Genomic DNA, 21,436 nt, shown 5'->3' with positions numbered 1-21,436 from the left:
GCATTATACATACATCTTATATAATTAAATATGTGTGCAGTATGTATGGATATATAAAAGTGTGTATTTACATAGCTGATATTATCTTATGCTTGGGAAAGTTTTTCCTTCTATCAAATGAGTTATCAAATTCATAAATCACGAAATTATCTGTATATATGTCTTTTATGTGATTTTATTCAAATGATACCTCATAAGGAGTGAAAATAAACTTTGAACTTTAAGAACATATGTTTTAGCATATTATAAAGATCACATTCAGCAGTTTGGTTCTGTGGTTCAGTCTTCCTTAGGTTATAGAGGGGTAGATGCCCTGTCTTGATTCAACTCTGTCTATAATAACTGTGTTTACACAATGCTTTGTACCTACTAGAACTTCACCATGTTTACTACATGAATGAACGTGTTCATTTTATACATGTTTCTAACTTGTTTTCCAGGGTAGCTCCCGATGTGTGTGGCATCTTAGAAACATTAGCATCAGATGAAAGACTTTCACAGTCATAGGTCCAAAGGTCCTCTCGAAGCCCAAGTTTGTCTAGCACAGCTACAAAGAAAAATTATGGCGATTAACTAAAAAACTGTACTATACCATAAGAGTAAAAAAAGAGACAGCAGATACTAAAACTCCACATGGATAAACTAAATTATAAAATCAAATAGACTGTGTACAAAAAAAAAAAAGTTGTAAAAAAGCGAGGGAGAGAGAGAGAAAACAAGAATGAAAAAGGAAGGAGGAAGGCAGGCGGGCAGGATTGAAGAGTATTGTTGAAACCTAGGACGCTCCAAGGCTAAGACAAAGGCCCATGCATTCATTCAGCCGTGTGTGATAAATAAGACCAGTTTGCAATCATAGTGCAACGGACATGGAGGATGTAAAGCAGAATCCTTTATGCATACTGGATAGCTGATTGATTACAAGACTTGATTAATTCTTGGTCTCCTGCATATTAGAAAGAATCTTTCTCCTTCGTTGCTTTGGATCAGCAGCAGTATTCATATCAGAAGGAAAATATCACAGCTTACTACATAAAGCATCTCATAATAGTGAGGGTCCCTTAGGCTGCTATCATACTATTGAGATTTTTCTATTCATAAAGCTACAGTTTAACAGTTATTTACTGAGCCTCTTCCAATGGCCAAGCACTGTGCTATATATTGAAGAGAAAGGGGAGCAAACGAACCACTGATTTTGAACTCACAGAACTTATCATTCCAGCTTTCTATTAATAAAAACAATGAGACAAAAACAGCATAGCATTTTATCATTGAATTCATAATCAATGAATGAATAGCATAACCTGAAAGTCAACTGCACATTTACTGTAGATAATAGCTAGTTCATTCCCGTGATTCCTAAGAGTTTTCATTATAACATGTACTTACAAAACCAAATGTATTTAGAATACATTAACTACCAAAAATATTAAAGAAAGTGGCTAGTAATACTATAACTTTAGCCTATAAAATGCATTTCTTGAAGGCTTTGATAAATGATTTGTGTCTTACAAGTTAAACAAACATCTTCATCAATAACTCTGCCACCCTATTTCATTCTCTAATATTGCCTGAAGCCTGATGTTAGAGAAAAAGCAATCAATTGCGTGTCAGAGAAAAAAAATCTGAAGTCACTTAAGATGACTCCTAACAGAATATTCATAAAATAATCACACATAAATGCTGGAAATATTTTACTTAGGAAGTGTTACTTTAGCTGTCATTTTAGTTTTTTGAAATGACAAGGGAGAATAAGATTTCATGAAACCCAGAGAGAAGTACTAAATTTCAGAATATAAAAATGTGATGCCTGCCAAATCTCATGAATTAGTACTAACGACTTAACGAGACTTTCCAAGGCATATGTCCTAGGACTGCTAAAATACACATTTGGATAATGTCCTTATTTTACTCAGCCACCTTTCCAAAAGCTGAGGATGACAGAGAAATCAGAAGTCAAGATGAGAAGAATTTACTACTGCAGCAAAGATTTACAGAAAACAAGTGTATATGCACACGTCAAAGAAAACTACACACACACACACACAGCAACACCGTCTTAGCTGCTCCACAGCTATTGTTATGAGTTAATTATCAAGAACTAACAACTATGTTTGGGGTGGCAGAAATAATTATTTTCCTTTCTTCCTAATTTTAGATCTAGTTCAGTTGTGCAAACTGAACATTATAAATCCAAAAGAGGGACTCCCCTACTCCTCATTGAATTAATCTTGACAAACACATATTCAGGTTCACTAGCAATCGAAATCTAGAACATGTAGAGGCAGTTGGGATTGACGCGGCTACGACTTTCCTCTTATTCTTGCCACAGTGGTGCCAGGACTATGCTTCTGCCTTGATTTACTGACGCGCTTGTTCATTTGTACTTTGGTTCTAGAACCTGCCCGGAATTCCTGGTTCCCTTGCTTTAGGCACTGTTATCCAGCCTAGTTCTTTTTGATTCCCTCCTATCATGGGCTAAACCTTAGACCCTTTTCTGTCTTCCCTTTTCCCTCTTTCTTAAAAGTACCCTAACTACCAGAATGATAATACAGACAAATGCCTGATTAAAAACTTTGCTGCATCTTCAAAATTCCTGCTTCCTGTGCCCATAAAATGTGCCCTGGAGTAATTGCCCTTGCCAAGTGAGATATACTAGAATGAGGACAGATTTGGAGACGTACAAGTGCTAATTCAGATATAAATACTTTTATCTAGTGATAAGGTAATTTTAGGGAAGCGAGTTGACCTCATGCAGCTCATGTGTAATAAGAATAATACAACCTTGCCTGGATTACTGCTGGCAGGGCAAGAAAAGTACTTGTTCTTTAGAAGGCAGTCATAGTTGATTCTTTATTGTCACTGCTATTGATGGTGGTTTCACAGGACTAGAGTTTTTCTTCTTTGAATACTAACCTGTGCGATGTTTATCAAATTTCTGGGTCTATCATAGTTTCAGGTAATTCGTCAGAATCTACCCTTCCCATTCAGATTTCCTTTTCTTCAAATTCAATAAAAGAGTCCAAACCTGCCCCACACAGCACTGCACCAAAAATAATTTAACCTTTTTGGGTGTTATCTGGGTACTTCCTCTAACAAAATCCCACTCCATGAAGTAATTAAAGACTTGACTTCTGCCTTATTTTCCTTTCTATCTTTCCAAGCATTCTGAATTTCTGAGGGATCAGTAAAATGTCAATGTAAGTATAAAAGGAAACTGGACATGAGTGATACGATTCCTCAACTGCTCATGCTAATATTCTTGGTCCTTACTGAATCCAGTTTCCATAAATTATCAAAACTTTCTGCTTTCTCCAGACGTCGTAGATAAATTTCTGTATTTTTAAACATACTCAGAGAGCTCCAAAGTATGGTGTTCATAAGGAACCAGCTTCTATTCCTACAGTTGAAGAACTCCTTGTCAAAAAAGGTATTCAACAGGTTGTCTCCTCTGAATTCAATGGCGATGCCCATTCTTCCACCTTTGATGCTGGAGATTGCCCTCAACGACCACTTTGTCAAACTCATTGCCCGGTATGACAATGAATTTGGCTACAGCCACAGGGTGGTGGACCTTATGGCCCACACGGCCTCCAAGGAGTAAGAACCCCCGGACCACCAGCCCCAGCCAGAGATCACGAGAGGAAGAGAGAGGCCCTCAGCGGCTGGGGTGACCCTGCCTACTCAGTCCCCCACTTCACTGAGAATCTGCCCTCAGCACAGTTTCCATAGCAGACCCCCTGAAGAATGGGAAGGGCCTAGGGAGCCCCACCTTACCACGTAACATCAATAAAGTTCCCTGTATTCAGCCAAGACAAAGAAAAAGGTATACAAGATTGAGAATGTTTTTTTCTAACCAGTAGTTAGAAAATAGTTTGTCAGAGAGATAATCAACATAAGCAAAAATCCCCAACCCGATGAAGGGTCCATGTGGGAAGACTTAAGGGAGGAGTCGTATCTTGATGTGCTTGCATTGTTAGTAATAATAATGATTTTGTAAGTTTGAAACCAATATTCAATTATTAATTGTTAGTAGATTAGAAATATTATTAGGAATAGGAACAGAGTCTAGACAAAGGGAGACAGTGATGGGGATTTCAATTTGGATTGATTTTCCTGAGTCTGAGCACAAAGTGCGAGATCCTGTCACTTTAATAACTCTGCAGCCTGGTGTGTTGTATATCCTCTTTCCCCTTATAGCTGCAGCAGCTGCCTGGAGGCCTTATAGCCGCTTTCTGCCATGGCAAGGCTGTGGGCTCTGAGGGGGTGGTTTTGGGTAGTTAAGAATGTGAATTCTTCAAACTTTGTCCAACTCAGGAAGACTTGCTCTGGACCAGATAAGGAGTAGAAAGATCTCCTTTCTTCTGTCCCTTGATTGGGCCAGAGGAGTCTGTCTGTCTGTACACAGGCTGTCAGAGTATTAAAACATCTCATCTGTGGGGTGTGACTGCGGGTCAGCTGGGATTTGGCCCTTGAGTCGGCCTCTGATTGGCCTCCTTATCAAGACTTTGTTTACATTAAGACCATTACACTTAGAAGCAGTAAAAAGCAACAAGTAAATTCATGCAATGAACGTCATCAGCTGTAGAGTTAGTCCAGTTAGTAGAATGCAAGTGCAGCAAGAATCGTGACGGGATTGTTGGCCTGGCTTTCATGAGATTTATGATGAAACGCTGATGTAAGAAATAAATACAGAGCCAGCCTGATACTGGGCAGAGCATACTGGAAGCTTTGCGAGGAAGTGTGTGCCACCTCCAAGCCCCGCTGCTCTTAAAAGTCTTTGTCTGTGTCTATTATTTCTGTATTAATTCTCTATACTTTTATTAATAAATTTCACTAATACTTTTCCAATCTCCTTGTACCACCAGGCCACTAAGAAGTAAACCCACTGTGTGTTGAAGCTGGTCCACAATACCCCCAAATCACCCCCAAAACAAAAAAGAAAAAACAACACTACCCATCAGAATCCCATTTAAAATGCAGAAGAAACTACTTGGCCATGATGTTAGTAGAAAGCCAGTGAAATTCTGAATCGTAGAGACTGGAGATTGAGTCCCAGAATCCTAACTAGATTGCTGGCTGTGACTTCTTGCAAAACTACCCACTTTCTGGGCCCAGATTTTCTCATGCAATAAATAGGTACACTGTTTCCCCCCAAATAAGACATCCTACGAAAATAAGACCTACTTACAGGAAAGATAAGACGTCCACTGAAAATAAGACCTAGCGCATCTTTGGGAGCACACCTGAAAATAAGGCACTGTCTTATTTTCGGGGAAACAGGGTAACCAGTAATTTGAAGAAGTCTGAATATTAGAAAAAAAAAAAAAACTCTAAAGTACCTGCACACAACAAATAATCTGTCATCTAGAGGACAATTTCCTTGAGAAAAACCATCATTCCAAAACCCAATTTCTTGGGAAAACTCCCTTCCTCTGTGGGCTCAGAAGAGACAATTCTCTCTTTATATTTGTATTAATTTAGTTTTTAGTAATCCTTCTCATAGTGTTGGTCAATAGTGTATCAAGGCTAAGGCAATAAAGCTGCAAAAGGTACAAGCAATAGGAATTCATTGTACATAACTTAGAAATAATAATGTGGTTCAACAAGGTGCACCTCACATTTTAATATCATCACACACTAGGTGTTCTAAGCAGTGCAGGAGATGAATTCCCCATGCCCTATGCCCACCTGCCCTCGGCAAGCCACTGTTGTTTATTTGTTTCTCTTTTTCTTAACCCCTAACCTCTTAATGACCCACCAGAGTGAAACTCTTTTAGAGATAGCAAAGTGTGTTGTCCACAATAGAATAATTTAACAGAAATAAATGATAACGTTTATGTTTCTATAAAAGTTCCTATATTTCAAAGAGAAGTTCTATGTTTAAAGAGGACATTATTAACCCAACATTAGGATGAAAAGCTTTAAAGTATTTTTTCTAGTGTTAGTAACAGTTTTGCAAAAATGCATTGCTGTTCCATCACTTAATTCTGTGGAACTAATGACGTGTTATTTTAACCATGAAACAAAATTAAGAAACTGCCTAATACCAAATAGTTTGGTGATATTTGGGCTACATTAGCACTAATTCTGACGATGAAGAGTTTCCTTTGACTTCAAAATGGATAGCTCTGAAAAATTTATTTGAAGAATAACAACTAGTAATGAAATCACAATATTAATATATGTAACTGGACATCTCTAGACCTCCCAAGCTTGTATTTTAAATGTAAAAAAATGAGAGTTGAGCATTCACCACAGTACTTATGAGATTCTTCTTAATATTTATAAAAGTTCCTTTTCTGAATCTTAGTTTAAGAAGAGTTAACTTTAGATATGATAAATGTTCCATATGAATATATTTATGGAAGGCAGAATGACTTTATTTTTATTAGATTCTGTGCTGCAGGGTTTACTTGCCACTGATTTAATGAACGCAGAGCACTTGGGTGCCAGAATAAGAAGCACTATAAAAAAAAGTCCTAGATATGTATATTCAGCTCTCAAATATGAACTTGGATTAGGGAAAAACTCAGAGTGTTGCATGTTCTGGCAAGATCTGTTCCCCGAGGCAACATTTCCAATGCAATACCATCCGTTTTACATAACTAAGTTAAACATTTTACAGCATCATTGCAACTGCTTCAGGTATTTTTAAGGAAAAAAGTCCTATAGGGTGTGTTGATCAAGGAATTCAGTGACATTAAGGCACCTTTAAAGTAAGAAGCATCATAAACCCACGTTAGCCTTTAAGATTACCTTATGATAGGTAGGTAGTTCTTTCATAAAAAAAAAAAAATCAGGTAAGTTTTAGATTTAGGGTTGAGTTTGGGTCAGAATGAATAGGACTGTCTGGAATGAAAGGAGTGTGCTGGCGTTACCTTCAAGCAGAACTGAACTACAAGAAAGTAACATTCACTGACTTGGGGAATCAGAATATATCTTCTTCTCGCCATTTGTCTGATATCTGGGGCAATGACCATCAATAATAGTATAATGACCAAATAAGATAAGACATATTAGAACTTTAAACACATTGAGATTTTCAGAAAAATAACTGCATGTCATTTAATCCTCATAACTACCATAGGAGACAGGAATATGTGATAGAAGTAGAGTAGGTTATCCTAGCAAGAGACAGATCCAGGAGGTGAACTGTGCCGGCCCAAATTCACTACCAGCAGTGCCCCAATTATCAGCAACCACTTCTTTGCAACTGTGCTGACTTATTTTTTCCTTATTGAGATTCTTTCCCAGCACTTGCCCACTTAGGGTCTCCCGATTACCTTCTCTCATGTTCCATTTCTGTTAAGATGTATAGAAAACACAAGCAGTTCATGCTTCTAATCTCGGTTTCACCTTTCCTCTAACTGCCAACCAAGATATAGAGCTCAGTTGAGATCATTTCTAAGGGAAACGCACAGCACATGTGCGTTTTGTCCGAGCCTAGAAACCTTGGCCCACCGTGTTTTGTTTGGTGATTGTGGTGTGAGGTACAGAGAGAGGAAGGGCATGGGATGAAGTCGGACAGAGACAGACACAGGGATTTGTAATCCAGTTCACCTGTGTTGAAAGTTCTATTTTTTTTTGTTGTTGTTGTTGTTGTTCATGACGTTTTAATTATGCTGAGAGATATGGGAGGAAAAGGGTGTAAAGTTCATGCTTAACACGGCTAAGTAATTCATGTTTATTCAACGGCTATTTTGTGTTTGGCTTTGTAAAAATATTTATAAAAATTGTGTCTCTTGGGGCGGCGCCTGTGGCTCAGTGAGTAGGGCGCTGGCTCCATATACCAAGGGTGGTGGGTTCAAACCCAGCCCCGGCCAAACTGCAACAAAAAAATAGCCGGGCATTGTGGCGGGCGCCTGTAGTCCCAGCTACTCGGGAGGCTGAGGCAGGAGAATCGCCTAAGCCCAGGAGTTGATGGTTGCTGTGAGCTGTGTGAGGCCACGGCACTCTACCGAGGGCCATAAAGTGAAACTCTGTCTCTACAAAAAAAAAAAAAAAAATTGTGTCTCTTTCAAAAGATTAATCACGTAAACTTAAATTAAAATGACACCAGGGGGCGGCGCCTGTGGCTCAGTCGGTAAGGCGCCGGCCCCATATACCGAGGGTGGCGGGTTCAAACCCAGCCCCGGCCAAACTGCAACCAAAAAATAGCCGGGCGTTGTGGCGGGCGCCTGTAGTCCCAGCTACTCGGGAGGCTGAGGCAAGAGAATCGCTTAAGCCCAGGAGTTGGAGGTTGCTGTGAGCTGTGTGAGGCCACGGCACTCTACTGAGGGCCATAAAGTGAGACTCTGTCTCTACAAAAAAAAAAAAAAAAAATGGTTTCTTGGGCGGCGCCTGTGGCTCAAGGAGTAGGGCGCCGGTCCCATACGCTGGAGGTGGCGGGTTCAAACCCAGCCCCGGCCAAAAAAAAAAAAAAAAAACCACAAAAAAAAATAAAATAAAATAAAATGACACCAGGGAAACTAACAACCACCGGTATAATGGGTGAGGTCCTATACAGCTCATTTGGACCAGCTGAATGTGAGTTTGAGCTTCTTCAGAGGAAAAAAATGACAGCCTGTAGACGTCTAAGTTTCTAATAATACACTCGATTTTCTGACAAATGCACAGACCAGGGTTTCCTGTTAACATGAAATTCTAGTAGCTCAGCAGGGATTCAGAGAGCAACAGAATCTGTGGTCTGTTTTCCCCCTTCATCTGCCAAAGAGAGGTGGAAAATTTTGTAGATGTCTGTTTCTTACTCGTGGGGTTGTGGAGTAAAGTTTCATGAAGGTTTGGAGAGCCACGGAGGACTGAAAGGCAGACCAACCAAATAGAAATTTGTGACTGTGCTCTCAGACACTTATGGGTGAACTGTGAGGAATATGGAAACAGGCATAAATCCAATTCAAAAAAATAATAATTCATATGATTATACCTAAGGAATTATTGTAGATTTCAGAATTGTATGTGATATAAAATGAATCTGGCATTGTTCCTATTCATTATAATTGCAAGAGTCAATGCCATAGCTTAGAGATTATTAAATAAACTTCTTCAGTAGACAACTATGTCAGACTTTTAAAAATTATTTTTCATAAGTAAAGAGAAAAAAAATACTGCAGAGTGTGTCTAAATATAATGCCCCCAAGGTCAATAACACACAAGGGAAATTTTCTTTTTTTTTGGTTTTTGGCCGGGGCTATGTTTGAACCCGCCACCTTCGGCATACGGGACCAGCGCCCTACTCCTTGAGCCACAGGCGCCACCCGGGGAAATTTTTTTATTATAGCAGGGGTGTCCGACACACAACTCGCGGGCTGCATGCTACCCAGCATGGCTACAAATGTAGCTGAATGCAAAACTGTAAACTTACTTAAATATTATGAGGCTTTTCTGTTTTTGTTTTTTGTTTTTTGTAATTGTTCTGGTGGAATTAGATTGGGTAGTTCTCAAGTGTGAACTTTGTAGATGACAACGTCATGGCACAATGTCATGTAAAGCAAAAATAGGTATGCTCTCCCTATTTGTACAAATGAGTGGCTTAATTTTTACTACAATATGTGGCTCCCAGTGTGTTACCTTCCAAACACAGTCGAGTTGAGACCATCAGACATTACATGTGCTCGTGGTGACTTGGTGAGGCAGCGATTCTCAGTAATATTTCAACCTACCATTGCAACATGAGGTGTTCAATGTAACAAGTCAAGTAAGTGTTCTTACTTGATGATTAAGGTACACCCACAACTCAGTGGTGTTTCACCCATCACCCACCATACTTTATAATTGGACCTTCACTTTGCCCTGTGTCAACAGCCAAAATGTGGACGGACCCATACTTTATTTTCTATAGTCCTGTCATTTAATTTTCATAATAAAAGTAAATATATTTGCTTATTTGTTATTAATTATTACTCCCAGCTTCTACACTATCTCAAAATAAAACTCAGAAAAAGAAAACTTACGTGTGAAAGATCATTCAATGAAAAGTAGACAGATAAGTACTTTTTTTGTCAAAGCAAATATTAAGGCACTCAGCTTTAATTTTCTAGGAATTTGTGAAAGTTTTCAAAGAAAACTATACTTTGAAAGGCATTATATGCAAAAACATGCTGCCATATTTGATGCCTATGAAGGATTGTGTTGTAAGGACAAAATAGTAGAATTGAAAAAAGTCTGTCTTCTCAAGAAAAATAAAATTTTTTAATTGCAGCTCAGATGTATTCCATTGTCTAAGTTCGTTATGTGGTAGTATGTTTAATAGCAAAAAATAAATAAATAAACAATAATAATCAAAACAAGGCTCAGTTCCTCTAGCTCAGTAGCTAGGGTGCCAGCCACATACACCAGAACTGGAGGATCGAATCCAGCCCAGGCCTGCCAAACAACGACAACTACAACCAAAAATAAAAATAGCCGGGTGTTGTGGTGGGCACCTGTAGTCCCAGATATTTGGGAGGCTGAGGCAACAGAATCACTTAAGCCAAAGAGTTAGAGGTTTCTGTGAGATGTGATGCCACGGCGCTCTAACATGGGTGACAGCTTGAGACTCTGTCTCAAAAAAAAAAAAAAAATCAAAACCATTGACTAATAGTGAGTTTATGAAGCAATATATGGAAAGCAAGGTAGATGTAATTTGACCTGAAGAAAGAAAAATATTTCGAGAATCACTATGTCTCAACAGATTATAGGCAGGTAAATTGAAGAAACTGAAAAAAATCTATCAAAAGATGTTTAGAGAATAAAGCTGCTAATTTTAAATTTTGGCAATGGATGACAGCCCTGAGGCCACAAATATGGCCCAACTTGCCATTTTTCTTAGAGGTATTGATGATGAATATAATGTCACTGAAGAAATGGATTCTTTAGTGCCAATAAAAGGCACAATTAAATCAAAAGATTCTTAGGAAGCTGCAAAAAAAAACAGGTTAAAGCGATTTTCTTTGTCCACTATCAACATATCTGGGATAGTTACTGATGGTGCCCACCAATGGTAGGTAAAAGAGAAGACAAAACAATTGCCTCCCCACACTCACACATGATGAAGTTATCACTGCAGAGTATGTCAAGAAAGTTTATGCACAAAAGGTTTAAAAATCAAGAATGTCGTGCAAATCATTATCAAAGCTGTGAATTTCACAGGAGCCAAAAGATGGAAACATCAGCAATTCCAGGAATTCCTTTAGAGTATGATGCTGACTGTGGCAGCATTATTTACTTTTTGGAAGTTAGCTGGCTAAGTCAAGGCCAAATGTGGAAAAGATTCTATGATTTGCGACTTGTTATCAAGTGGTTTATGGTATCAAAAACACAAATTTTTGCCAGAACTTGACAATGAAAACTGGCTTATAGATTTTAGTGTCTTTGTTCATTTAAATGAGTTAAACATGCATCTTCAAGGTAAAAACCAACTTATCAATATAATGTTTCAAACTATATAGCAAGATTTTGGAGAAAACAATCCATATTTTGGTACATTTGCAACTCCATTTTTAGTAGATATAAATATGTTACCTGCCAATTTTCAACTGGAATGCTTAGAGCTGCAACCTGACATTCAACTTAAAGCAAAATTTGATCATGTCTCCTTACTGGACTTTTATAGGTCCTGTCTTCCCAGAGACAAATACCTCTTGCTTCACAATCACGTCTTATTTGTGTTGTCACTTTCTGGCAGCAGCAAAACGTGTGAGCAACTATTGTCAAGAATGAAGCCCATTAAGAATAAAATTAGAGGGTGGTGCCCGTGCTCAGTGAATAGGGCACCAGCCACATAAACTGAGGCTGATGGGTTCAAACCCCGCCTAGGCCAGTTAAAACAACAATGACAACTGTAACAAAAAATAGCCGGGGTTGTGGCGGGCATCTGTAGTCCCAGCTACTTGGGAGGCTGAGGCAAGAGAATTGTTTAAGCCCAAGAGTTTGAGGTTGCTGTGAGCTGTGATGCTACAGCGCTCTACCAAGGGTGACACAGTGAGACTCTGTCTCAAGAAAAAAAAAAAAAGAAAAGAAATAAAATTAGAACCAAGTTATCTGATGAGATAACAACTGAGAATTGCAACTACTTCCATTGAACCAGATATTGATGTATTAGTTTTTCAAATACAAATATCACACTAGTTTTATGTTGCCCACTTTTACTTTTCTAATAAGTATTACAAGAGACATTTTGTTACTTGGATGGGTGCATTTTCTGTAGTAGTGATTGCAAACTTGAGACCTGCACAAGGATTTAAAAAAAAAAAAATGGGCTGATGTATAATTAGGATTACCAAGTGAGGACATTTTTGCTTATCTGTTGCGGCAGATATGATGAAAATTATGCACAGACTTTCTTTTTTCTCATCGGCTTTCATTAGTGTTCATGTACTTCATGTGTGACTCAACATCATTCTTCTTTTCATGTGGCCCAGAGAAGCCAAAAGGTTGGACACCCCTGTATTACTCTATAATAAAGCTCCTTTATGGATATTATTCTTCCATTTATAAAATAACACTTTTTGCTATCTCAACTCATAGATGTTTCTCATGCTCCGGGAAAAACACGGTACTGCTTACCAAACTAAAAAAAAAAAAAAGTCTAAACATTTTATTTTTATTTCAGAGGATATTTGCATAAAAATCAAATCTTGGCTGATTTTGAATGCAGGTGTCTCATCTGCTCCCTGGGTACCTGAATCCATAAACCTGTCTGCTGCAGCTAAACACCGTATGAATGTGACAATGAATGAAAAGTAACAAGCTAACACCATGGTTCCACGAACGAGGGAAGTTGTATTTTCATGTAAATATCGACATCAATGATGACTAAAGGAATGGAAGTCTAAAATATTCCAGAATAAGAATTAGGCCTAAAATTAAGTTCCATGTAAGGTGAAGATATTAAAAGGGCTAGGAAAATAATTTTGCTTAGTATGTAAAATGTGTTCATTCTGAACTCTACTTGGATTCATGAGAAAACAAATGACATATTTATAGTTGTCTAATCGATTATTTTTTGTGAGACTAAACAAGGAGAGAGAGAACATTTTAAAGTGCAATTCAAGAATTTCTTTTTGCAAGCTTAATAGAAGTTTTTGAATGTTAGAAAAAGTGCAACAGCTTTATGGGGGCAAGACATGATTGCAAGAGGGACTTTGCCTAAGAATTGCAATCAGTGTAACCTGACTTATTGTACCCTCAATGAATCCCCAACAATAAAAAAAAAAAAAAAAAAGAAAAAGAAAAAGTGCAACAGAGTCCACACCTGTTTCCCTCCCTTGCTCCATCCCTCTGGTCTCAAGCATCCGGTCTCAGAGAAATGGTCTACAAAATTAATATAGAGGACAACATGAATTCAGAGAAACCTCAACCAACTTTATTTTACATGAACCAGAGACATCTAGAATCCAATTTAATTGCTGTCATTTAAAATTTTTATATTAACGTTTCACTCTTTTTGAAAACCTCAAGCTTCGCTTGTCAATTAAAATTCAGCATGAGCCAAGTTCACTAATGAAACGTTATGGTGACTATGTCCCCAATGCCACACCCACACAGCAACAAAACAACCAACATATGCCAATAATCAATGCTGATATCTTGGTATTTCAAGTTAAAAGTAAGGAGTTACTGCAGTTCATCATAAAAACCATCTATAAAAATTGGTTTAAAAACAAAGAGTGGGGAACCTGTGGCCTCAAGGCCACCTGTTGGACCTCCAGTTCCCCAACCCCTCCAGCCCCTCAACTGACTCCGAACTTTATGGAACAATCTTTTAATAAAGGACTCAGTCAAAAGACTGCGGTCAAAGATCTAGAAGACCACATGTGGCCCAAGCTCAGGGAACATCCTTCTCTCTGTTGTTCTTTGGCCTACTACTTTGGGTAGCTTAGTTCCCTGCAGCCCAAAGTGTTTATTTTACTGTTCCTCTCCAGTGATATCAGAAGGCTAAAGACAAGGTCAGATGGGCTAAATTAAAACAGTCCTTCTGGATGCAGGCTGAAGAGGAGTGTATCAAAGACCAAGAGGTGCTACTGTGGAATGCGGCCACAAGCTACCTTTTGTGTGGTAGCTCATCATGTACTCACTTTCATGATGGCCAGTGGGGAACCTGCAGCTTTCTGATTTCAAGATTGTTCTTCCTAAGCACCACAGAAGGCAAGAAAACTTTCATCCTTCTCTGTTGCACCCATTTACATAAAAAGACTTGTTCTGGAAAATTTGGATTCATTCCAAAGGCTGCACTTAAGGATCTAGAAGTCCACAGGTTCCCCAACCCCAAATTCTCACTAGGGAAGTGGTTCTCAACCTTCCTAATGCTGTGACTCTTTAATACGGCTCCTCATGTTGTGGTGACCCCCAACCATAAAATTATTTTCGTTGCTACTTGCTGCTAAACAACAATGACAACTGCAACAAAAAAAATAGCCAGGTATTATGGTGGGCACCTATAGGCCCAGCTACTTGGGAGCCTGAGGCAAGAGAATTGCTTAAGCCTAAGAATTTGAGGTTGCTGTGAGCTATGACCCACAGCATTCTACCAAGGGTGACAAAGTGAAACTCTATCTCAAAAAAAAAAAAAAAAAAGCCCATTGCCCCTAATCATCAGAGAAATGCAAGTCAAAACCACCTTAAGATATCACCTAACTATAGTAATATTAGCCCACATCACAAGTGCCAGAGTTGCAGAAGCTGGTGCAGAGTAGAGAGAAGGAAACACTTTTACACTGCTGAAACTAATATAGCCTCTTTGAGAATCCTCAAAGAACTTAATATAGATCTCCCATTTGATCTTGCAATCCTATTACTAGGTATCTACCCAATAGAAAAAAAAAATCATTTTATCATAAGGACATTTGCACTAGATTATTTATCACACATCAATTTACAATTGCCAAGATGTGGAAACAACCTAAATACCCATCAACTCGGGAATGGATTAACAAACTACGGTACGTGTTAATACCATGGAATACTACAGGCCATTAAAAAAGATGGAGACTTTACATCTTTGATATTAACCTGGATAGAGCTAAAACACATTCTTCTCAGTAAAGTATCACAAGAATGGACAAACAAATATCCAATGTACTCAATACTAATATGAAGCCATTAGATGATCTAATTTACACCCACAAAGGATAAAAACTCATTTCAATTCAATTAAGGGGAACAAGGGAGAGGGGGGCTGCTGTGCTTCCACTGAATGGGCACAATGTAGGGGTGTATAACACACCCTTTGGGTGTAGGACATAACTACAATAATTTGTTACTACCTAATAAATTCAAATATCGAGAGTGGATTGTTTGTGCCCTCGCATTACCCTGAATTAAAAAACAAAAATAGATCTCTTCACTATATCATTAAAAAAAAAAAAATCAAAATTTAAATTTTGAGCCTAACTGCTTATAAGAAGCTTTCTGTAGCAAAGATATATAAATGTACTTAAAGGCACATAATAAAATAATTACTTTGCTTGCTGAGTTGGATTCCACTATCAAAAGAGACAACATAGTAATAGTTCTGTATTTTCTTTTTTTTTTTTTTTTTTGCCGGGGCTGGGTTTGAACCTGCCACCTCCAGCATATGAGACCAGCGCCCTACTCCTTGAGCCACAGGCGCCGCCCTATAGTTCTATATTTTCTTATAAACATTATACATGGGGATGAATAATAGGTAAATGTATACTTATATTTAAAAGATATTATTATTAACATATCTTCATAGAAAAATAATGTAGTATATACAAATAATATTTTTTCACATCCTGAACATGGCTCTATAGAAATTAGTTTAAGTCTAGTTAGATTAATTATATAGTGAAATTCAAACTGTATTTCTCGAGGCCCTATTGTAAGTCAAAACTGGGTTTTTATAAAAGTCTCAAGAAGCCAGTATTGAAACAAATGTTACGTCATAGGTGGGAGCTCCATTTATACACCGAAAAAAGTCACTAGCATTTTTTCCTGCACAGGTAGTGCTATAAGTTGAAGCATATAGGGCAAATAAATAAAAAAATAAATAAAATAAAAACAAAAAATCAGGGGTTTTAAGAAAAACATGACACCACGATATAGCCAAAACTATCATTGTTCTTCGTACTATAGAAACCCATTTTCTCTAATGAGCCCTGAGGATTTTCAAAGAAAGATAGCAATCCCCCAAAAGTGAGTTACTGGTAATAGATTCTCAGATGTTTATTTATTGCTGATAGACTTACATCCAAAGATTACTAGACTTTCTCTGCTGACAAAAAAAAAAAATGGGTATTTCTTATGTATACACACATTCTCTCACTCTTCATAGGCTCACAAAACAAAACAAAAACTGAAAGAAATTTATAACACTTCCAAACTTCAAATTGGTATTTCTACTTGTAAAACGAAAGCCAGATAAATCATGCACTCTTTTTTAGTTAAATTATAAAGAGGATGCTAAGGATATTCATTTGTGTACCTTCTTTCCTTATCAACTAATACCTACGACTACTAAGGAGTTTATTTATAAGGTAATAAAATCTCCTTTTCATGAGAAACCCAACTTCATATTTTACTGGTGTTGGAATCCTAAGAGGAGCTGGCAAACAATTTTTCTATTTTGTACTTCTCCTTTAACTTTATTTAAACAACCATCATAGCTTTGAGTCTGGGTACAAGATGCTCATGTGGAACTAAGAGTCTCCATTTAGGTAGATTTTTTTGTTTGTTTGTTTCCTATGTTTCCTTAACTAAGAGCAAAAAGAGACAGCTTCCTGGTTTTGCATGAATCCTATGTACTCAATTTTGATATGAGGACAATTAATGACAATTAAGGTTATGGGGGGGAAAGCAGAAAGACGGACGGAGGGAGGGGGATGGGGCCTTGGTGTGTGTCAAACTTTATGGGGGCAAGACATGATTGCAAGAGGGACTTTACCTAACAATTGCAATCAGTGTAACCTGGCTTATTGTACCCTCAATGAATCCCCAACAAAAAAATAAATAAAATAAAATACAAATAAATTTACAATACACATTTTCTCCTATTTTAAAAATAATGAGTAGTGCACAGGTCTGTTGTGATGTCATTTAATCAAATAGGACAGACTTTCAATGAACAGTAAAGCATTGGTCAGAAGAAGAAGAAAATTATATAATATGTAAATACAATAGCATGGATCACTTCGACATAGCTAAGTAACCGTCTAGGGAAGCAATTTTAGAATGATGGAAAATGTATGTCTAAAACTTTGGTTCTCCACAAGGACAACGGGAACACTAGCAAAAACTGCCAAAAGAAAATGTGACATCATCTTTGTTCCCTTGGCCCCTTCATTCCTTCATCCCGTTCTTCAGCTTCATAATGTTCTATAATGTTACAGTACTGGGGAAGGAGCAGGATTTGCCAAATGATAATAGGGAAGAGGTATACATGAGTAACATCTCTGACTGTTATTCATCACTCAGTTAAACATACTCAAATTTGCCTCTCATCTTTTCTGTATATTGTAAATTCAAGGTAAGACAAACTATGTGGACCACGAGAAGAGTGCTTGTTTTCAATTTGTGGAGGTGCTGTGTCAAAAAGAACGAGGTCAAAAAGAGAAATAAAATTAAAAAGACTTCCCTAATTGCTAGGGTATAAAAATGTATAACAGAGGATACCCTGTTTCCCCGAAAATAAGACAGTGTCTTATTTTAAGGTGTGCTCCCAAAGATGCACTAGGTCTTATTTTCAGGGGACGTCTTATCTTTCCTGTAAGTAGGTCTTATTTTCGGAGGATGTCTTATTTTCGGGTAAACAGGGTAATACAGGATCTGTCTAGACTTTGGACAATTTCAAGAGCGGTTATAACCACCATTGTTTTATCTGAATATCACGTTCTTGCCTGAAAAGCCATGGAAAGAATAAAATGACTATTCAACATCCATTTCTGCACTATGATTTTATGACAAGGTAATTAAAAAAAATTCTGGACACATACACACTTAAATCAAGCTTTTCTCCTATTTTAAAAACAATAAATAGTGCATGTCAAAGGCCTATGGCAAAGGAACACCCTATGGAAGTGCACGTAACAGCTTTATCTACTACTATTAAATAACACAGCAACATTTTCTCTCTGGGTAAAAAGTTACAATTTGCCCCCAAAAGTAACAGCTCTAGGTATATATTTTTTTCATTTATGTTTGAAGCAAAAGTGAAATAGATCAGCCATCACAATATAATAAAGTGTTTATTTCAGTTGCCAGGTACCTCAGGGTAGCACTTGCTACATGCATTCAAAGAAATGCTTAAGCAATGAGACAATTTCAAAGAATGACTTACCCTCCTTTAATGTAGTCAAGGAATGAAACTTCTGTTTCTACCAAGAAAGAGAGTAAAGTTACCTGGAAAAAAAAAATTATCTGCTAGTACAGGTTATAACCCCAAATGGACTCTTAACTGTTAGAAGGAAAAATCACATTTCTTAGCATTTTAAAATTCTCTAAAGACATTATTCTTTATTAAAATCTGCTAGGACTGATTGTTCTTACATTTAAAGTGATCTGAAGAAAAGGAACCTAAAAAACAAAAAATTAACTCCTTTCTATGATCAGTTTACTTCTTTTGAAGAACAGCATGAAAATTATGTTCAAGGACATGCTGTGACTTCCCATTTTAGATAAAAGGAAAGATGAAAGGGAGTTGGAAAAATGGTTAAAACCGAACAAAAAAAGAAAAAAGAAATAAAATCAGTGAGCTAATCTGAATACTAAGAAATGTATGTTTCTGCCTTGGTCCTGTAAGGAGGACATATAATATGTTAAGTGTCTTGCTTTATAAAAATCTAATAAAAAAACCTAGAGAAAACTCAGATTTTTCTTCTTCCAAGAACATTTAATCTTACAAAAAAATATTTTCAGTATATTTTTTCTCAAAAGAGGGTGATTTTGACTTTTTACACCTTTTTAAGATTTACAGCCTTAAATCTTTGGATGCTTCTGTACTGATTTGGTCCCTCATTCCCATGGAGTTGTCAACATTCATGCATTATAAATGGGCACTTTCACATCCACAAAATGAGTCTTAATAATTAAGTGTAGCTTATAAAGAGTGGACTATTTCGGGCGGCACCTGTGGCTCAGTCGGTAGGGTGCCGGCCCCATATACTGAGAGTGGCGGGTTCAAACCCGGCCCCGGCTGAACTGCAAAAACAAAAATAACCAGGTGTTGTGGTGGGCACCTATAGTCCCAGCTACTTGGAAGGCTGAGGCAAGAGAATCACTCAAGCCCAATAGTTGGAGGTTGCTGTGAGCTATGTGATGCCATGGCACTCTACCTAGGGCCATAAAGTGAAACTCTGTCTCTACAAAAAAAAAAAGAGTGGACCATTTCTTATTACCACTTAAACTTTTCACATCCACCTGAATCTCTGTACTCCGATTCCACTGAATGAAGAGTTCATAGCAAAACTTCAGCTTCTCCCAGAAGCCTCACGAGCCCTGGGATAACCTACAGGAGGCTAAGTCACTACTCACAGAAAGATACTCTCCATTATAACCATTCTCCTAGGAAGTTAATTTTTCTATTGTAGTCCTTCATATTAAAATCTTAAGTGAAACATAGTTCAGTTTTCAGTAGCACCTAATCTGATAGAATATAAATACACATTAAATACTGTTATTTACAGCTCACTGCAACCTTAAACTCTTGGGCTCAGCCAAGAGTGATCCTCTTGCCTCAGCCTCCTGAACATTAATTTGAACTCTTAGTAAATAACATAAAATTTGACTTACTGTTCCAGAATTAGTATATTTTTTCTTTTTTCCTTTCTTTTTTGGATTCACCACCTTAAAAAGCAAATAAAATAATTAAAATGTGTTAGGTTTTATCCTGTTTTTTTTTTTTTTAATTGTGGATTTCATCCCCTGTCTTCACTTCTTATCTTTTTTTTTTTTTTTGGTTTTTGGCCGGGGGCTAGGTTTGAACCTACCACCTCCGGCATATGGGACCAGCGCCCTACTCCTCAAGCCACAGGCGCCACCCAAGCCTTCACTTCTTATGCACATATTCATTTAGCAATGTCTCCAGTTGAGTACTGGACAGTCTTACGGCTAAAAGTTTTCTGCAAAACCAGCTCCATCTTTTTGGTACGACAGAGACCTTCAATATCCAAGGTTCTAAATCATCATTTCTTTGTAGAAAAATTATGTAGGTTGTTAAAGTATATTCAAGTGACATTTTTATAAAATAAGGTAAAATAGTAAATCACCCAATGTGTGAAGATTTAAGGGATCTATAGACCTAACTATAGCTTTATAATGGTGGTAATTTCCACCAGATACTCATGCTACTTTATAATTGGTAAAGATCTAGTTTGTGGGCATAAGATTGAATTTTTTTCAATCTTGCTCCATTATGGAATATTATTGCCTTTCTATATTTCACAATATATTCATACTGGTAAATATAAAGAATATTAAGATGAATATGACCTGTTAATCTAAGAGAGTACACACACACAAACACACACATATACTTAAGTGCCTTAACAAAGAATCCTTGAGATCATATCAATCCAAAATATGGAGAAAACATTTGGCAGAAAAATAATTTATGACTAGTTATTATCTGAACCAGAATTTATTAATTTAAACTAAGGCACCAATAAAAATAAATCAACAAATTACAAGATTCTAGATAGAGGAAAAAGTAACTGACCCAGGTAGGCTGGAGCAGAGAACACATATAAAGAGATTAAAAGTCAATCTCTGAAAGTGAACTGATCCGTTCAGGAGATCCCTAATACCAGGTGAAGCAGTTCAGGTGCTAGTCAACTGATGTTTAAATGGGAGGATGGTAAAATCAGTATACAGGATAGAGTTGTAAGGAGAGAAACACCACACTATACTCCATTAATAGGTACCATTATCATGTGTCAATGAAAAATAAAACAAAACTTTCAAAAAGCTGTCATTTCTAAAAAATTTTTACTAATTCACTTGTTTGGAAGCTTTCCTGAAAAGCCCCATTCATGGGGTTTGGGCTTGTCGCTGACTTGACTCAGAAAGTGTTCAATGGGAAAAGCTCTATCTCCACAGTATTTACTGAAAACAATCAGCGGCAATTGTTTAACACAGTATCTCCCGGAACTGGATAATATAGTTCGGGGCAAGTAAGAGGCTAACCCAAAAACCAAAAATGGAAAATCTGAGGAATGACACGTCTAACGGGGGCTTTTTAAAGCTCTGGCATATTGCTGAGAATCTGGAAGGCCACACACTTATGACGGGCTGTACGCACATCCGTGAAAGAATTAAGGAAACCTTAATCCTTCATCTCTGGCTGACCTCTAGCCTCAGTTCCAACGGCAAGTGAAAGCCAAGACAGAGATTTATACTGTTGGAGTGCAGAAGGAGAGACCCAATGGGCACAAGTCTCCGTCACATCATCTGCTGATTCCTAAACTAACCACGACTTCAATGGCCCACCCAACAAAGAATGCAG

General features: G+C 37.5%; 1 protein-coding gene across 5 annotated transcripts in view; it reads right to left on the bottom strand.

Annotated features, from left to right (window-relative positions):
* The window catches only part of CPNE8 (copine 8), a 308,616-nt gene that overhangs the window by 139,339 nt on the left and 147,841 nt on the right, over positions 1-21,436 (bottom strand). For all 5 annotated transcript variants that reach the window (XR_008373258.1, XM_053555697.1, XM_053555699.1 and 2 more), the window contains exons 12-13: positions 19,726-19,779; positions 18,275-18,336 (exon numbers count right to left, since the gene is read on the bottom strand). Coding sequence is in view for 4 of the 5 variants with exons in the window: in XM_053555697.1 (XP_053411672.1) it covers positions 18,275-18,336; positions 19,726-19,779 (116 nt within the window). In the remaining variant the exon portion in view is untranslated. The remainder of the gene's footprint in view (positions 1-18,274; positions 18,337-19,725; positions 19,780-21,436) is intronic.

The sequence above is a fragment of the Nycticebus coucang genome, chromosome 12 (assembly GCF_027406575.1).
Source record: "Nycticebus coucang isolate mNycCou1 chromosome 12, mNycCou1.pri, whole genome shotgun sequence".
Taxonomy (NCBI): domain Eukaryota; kingdom Metazoa; phylum Chordata; class Mammalia; order Primates; family Lorisidae; genus Nycticebus; species Nycticebus coucang.
The sequence above is the reverse complement of the archived record's forward strand: the minus strand, read 5'-3'. Positions and strand labels throughout refer to the sequence as shown.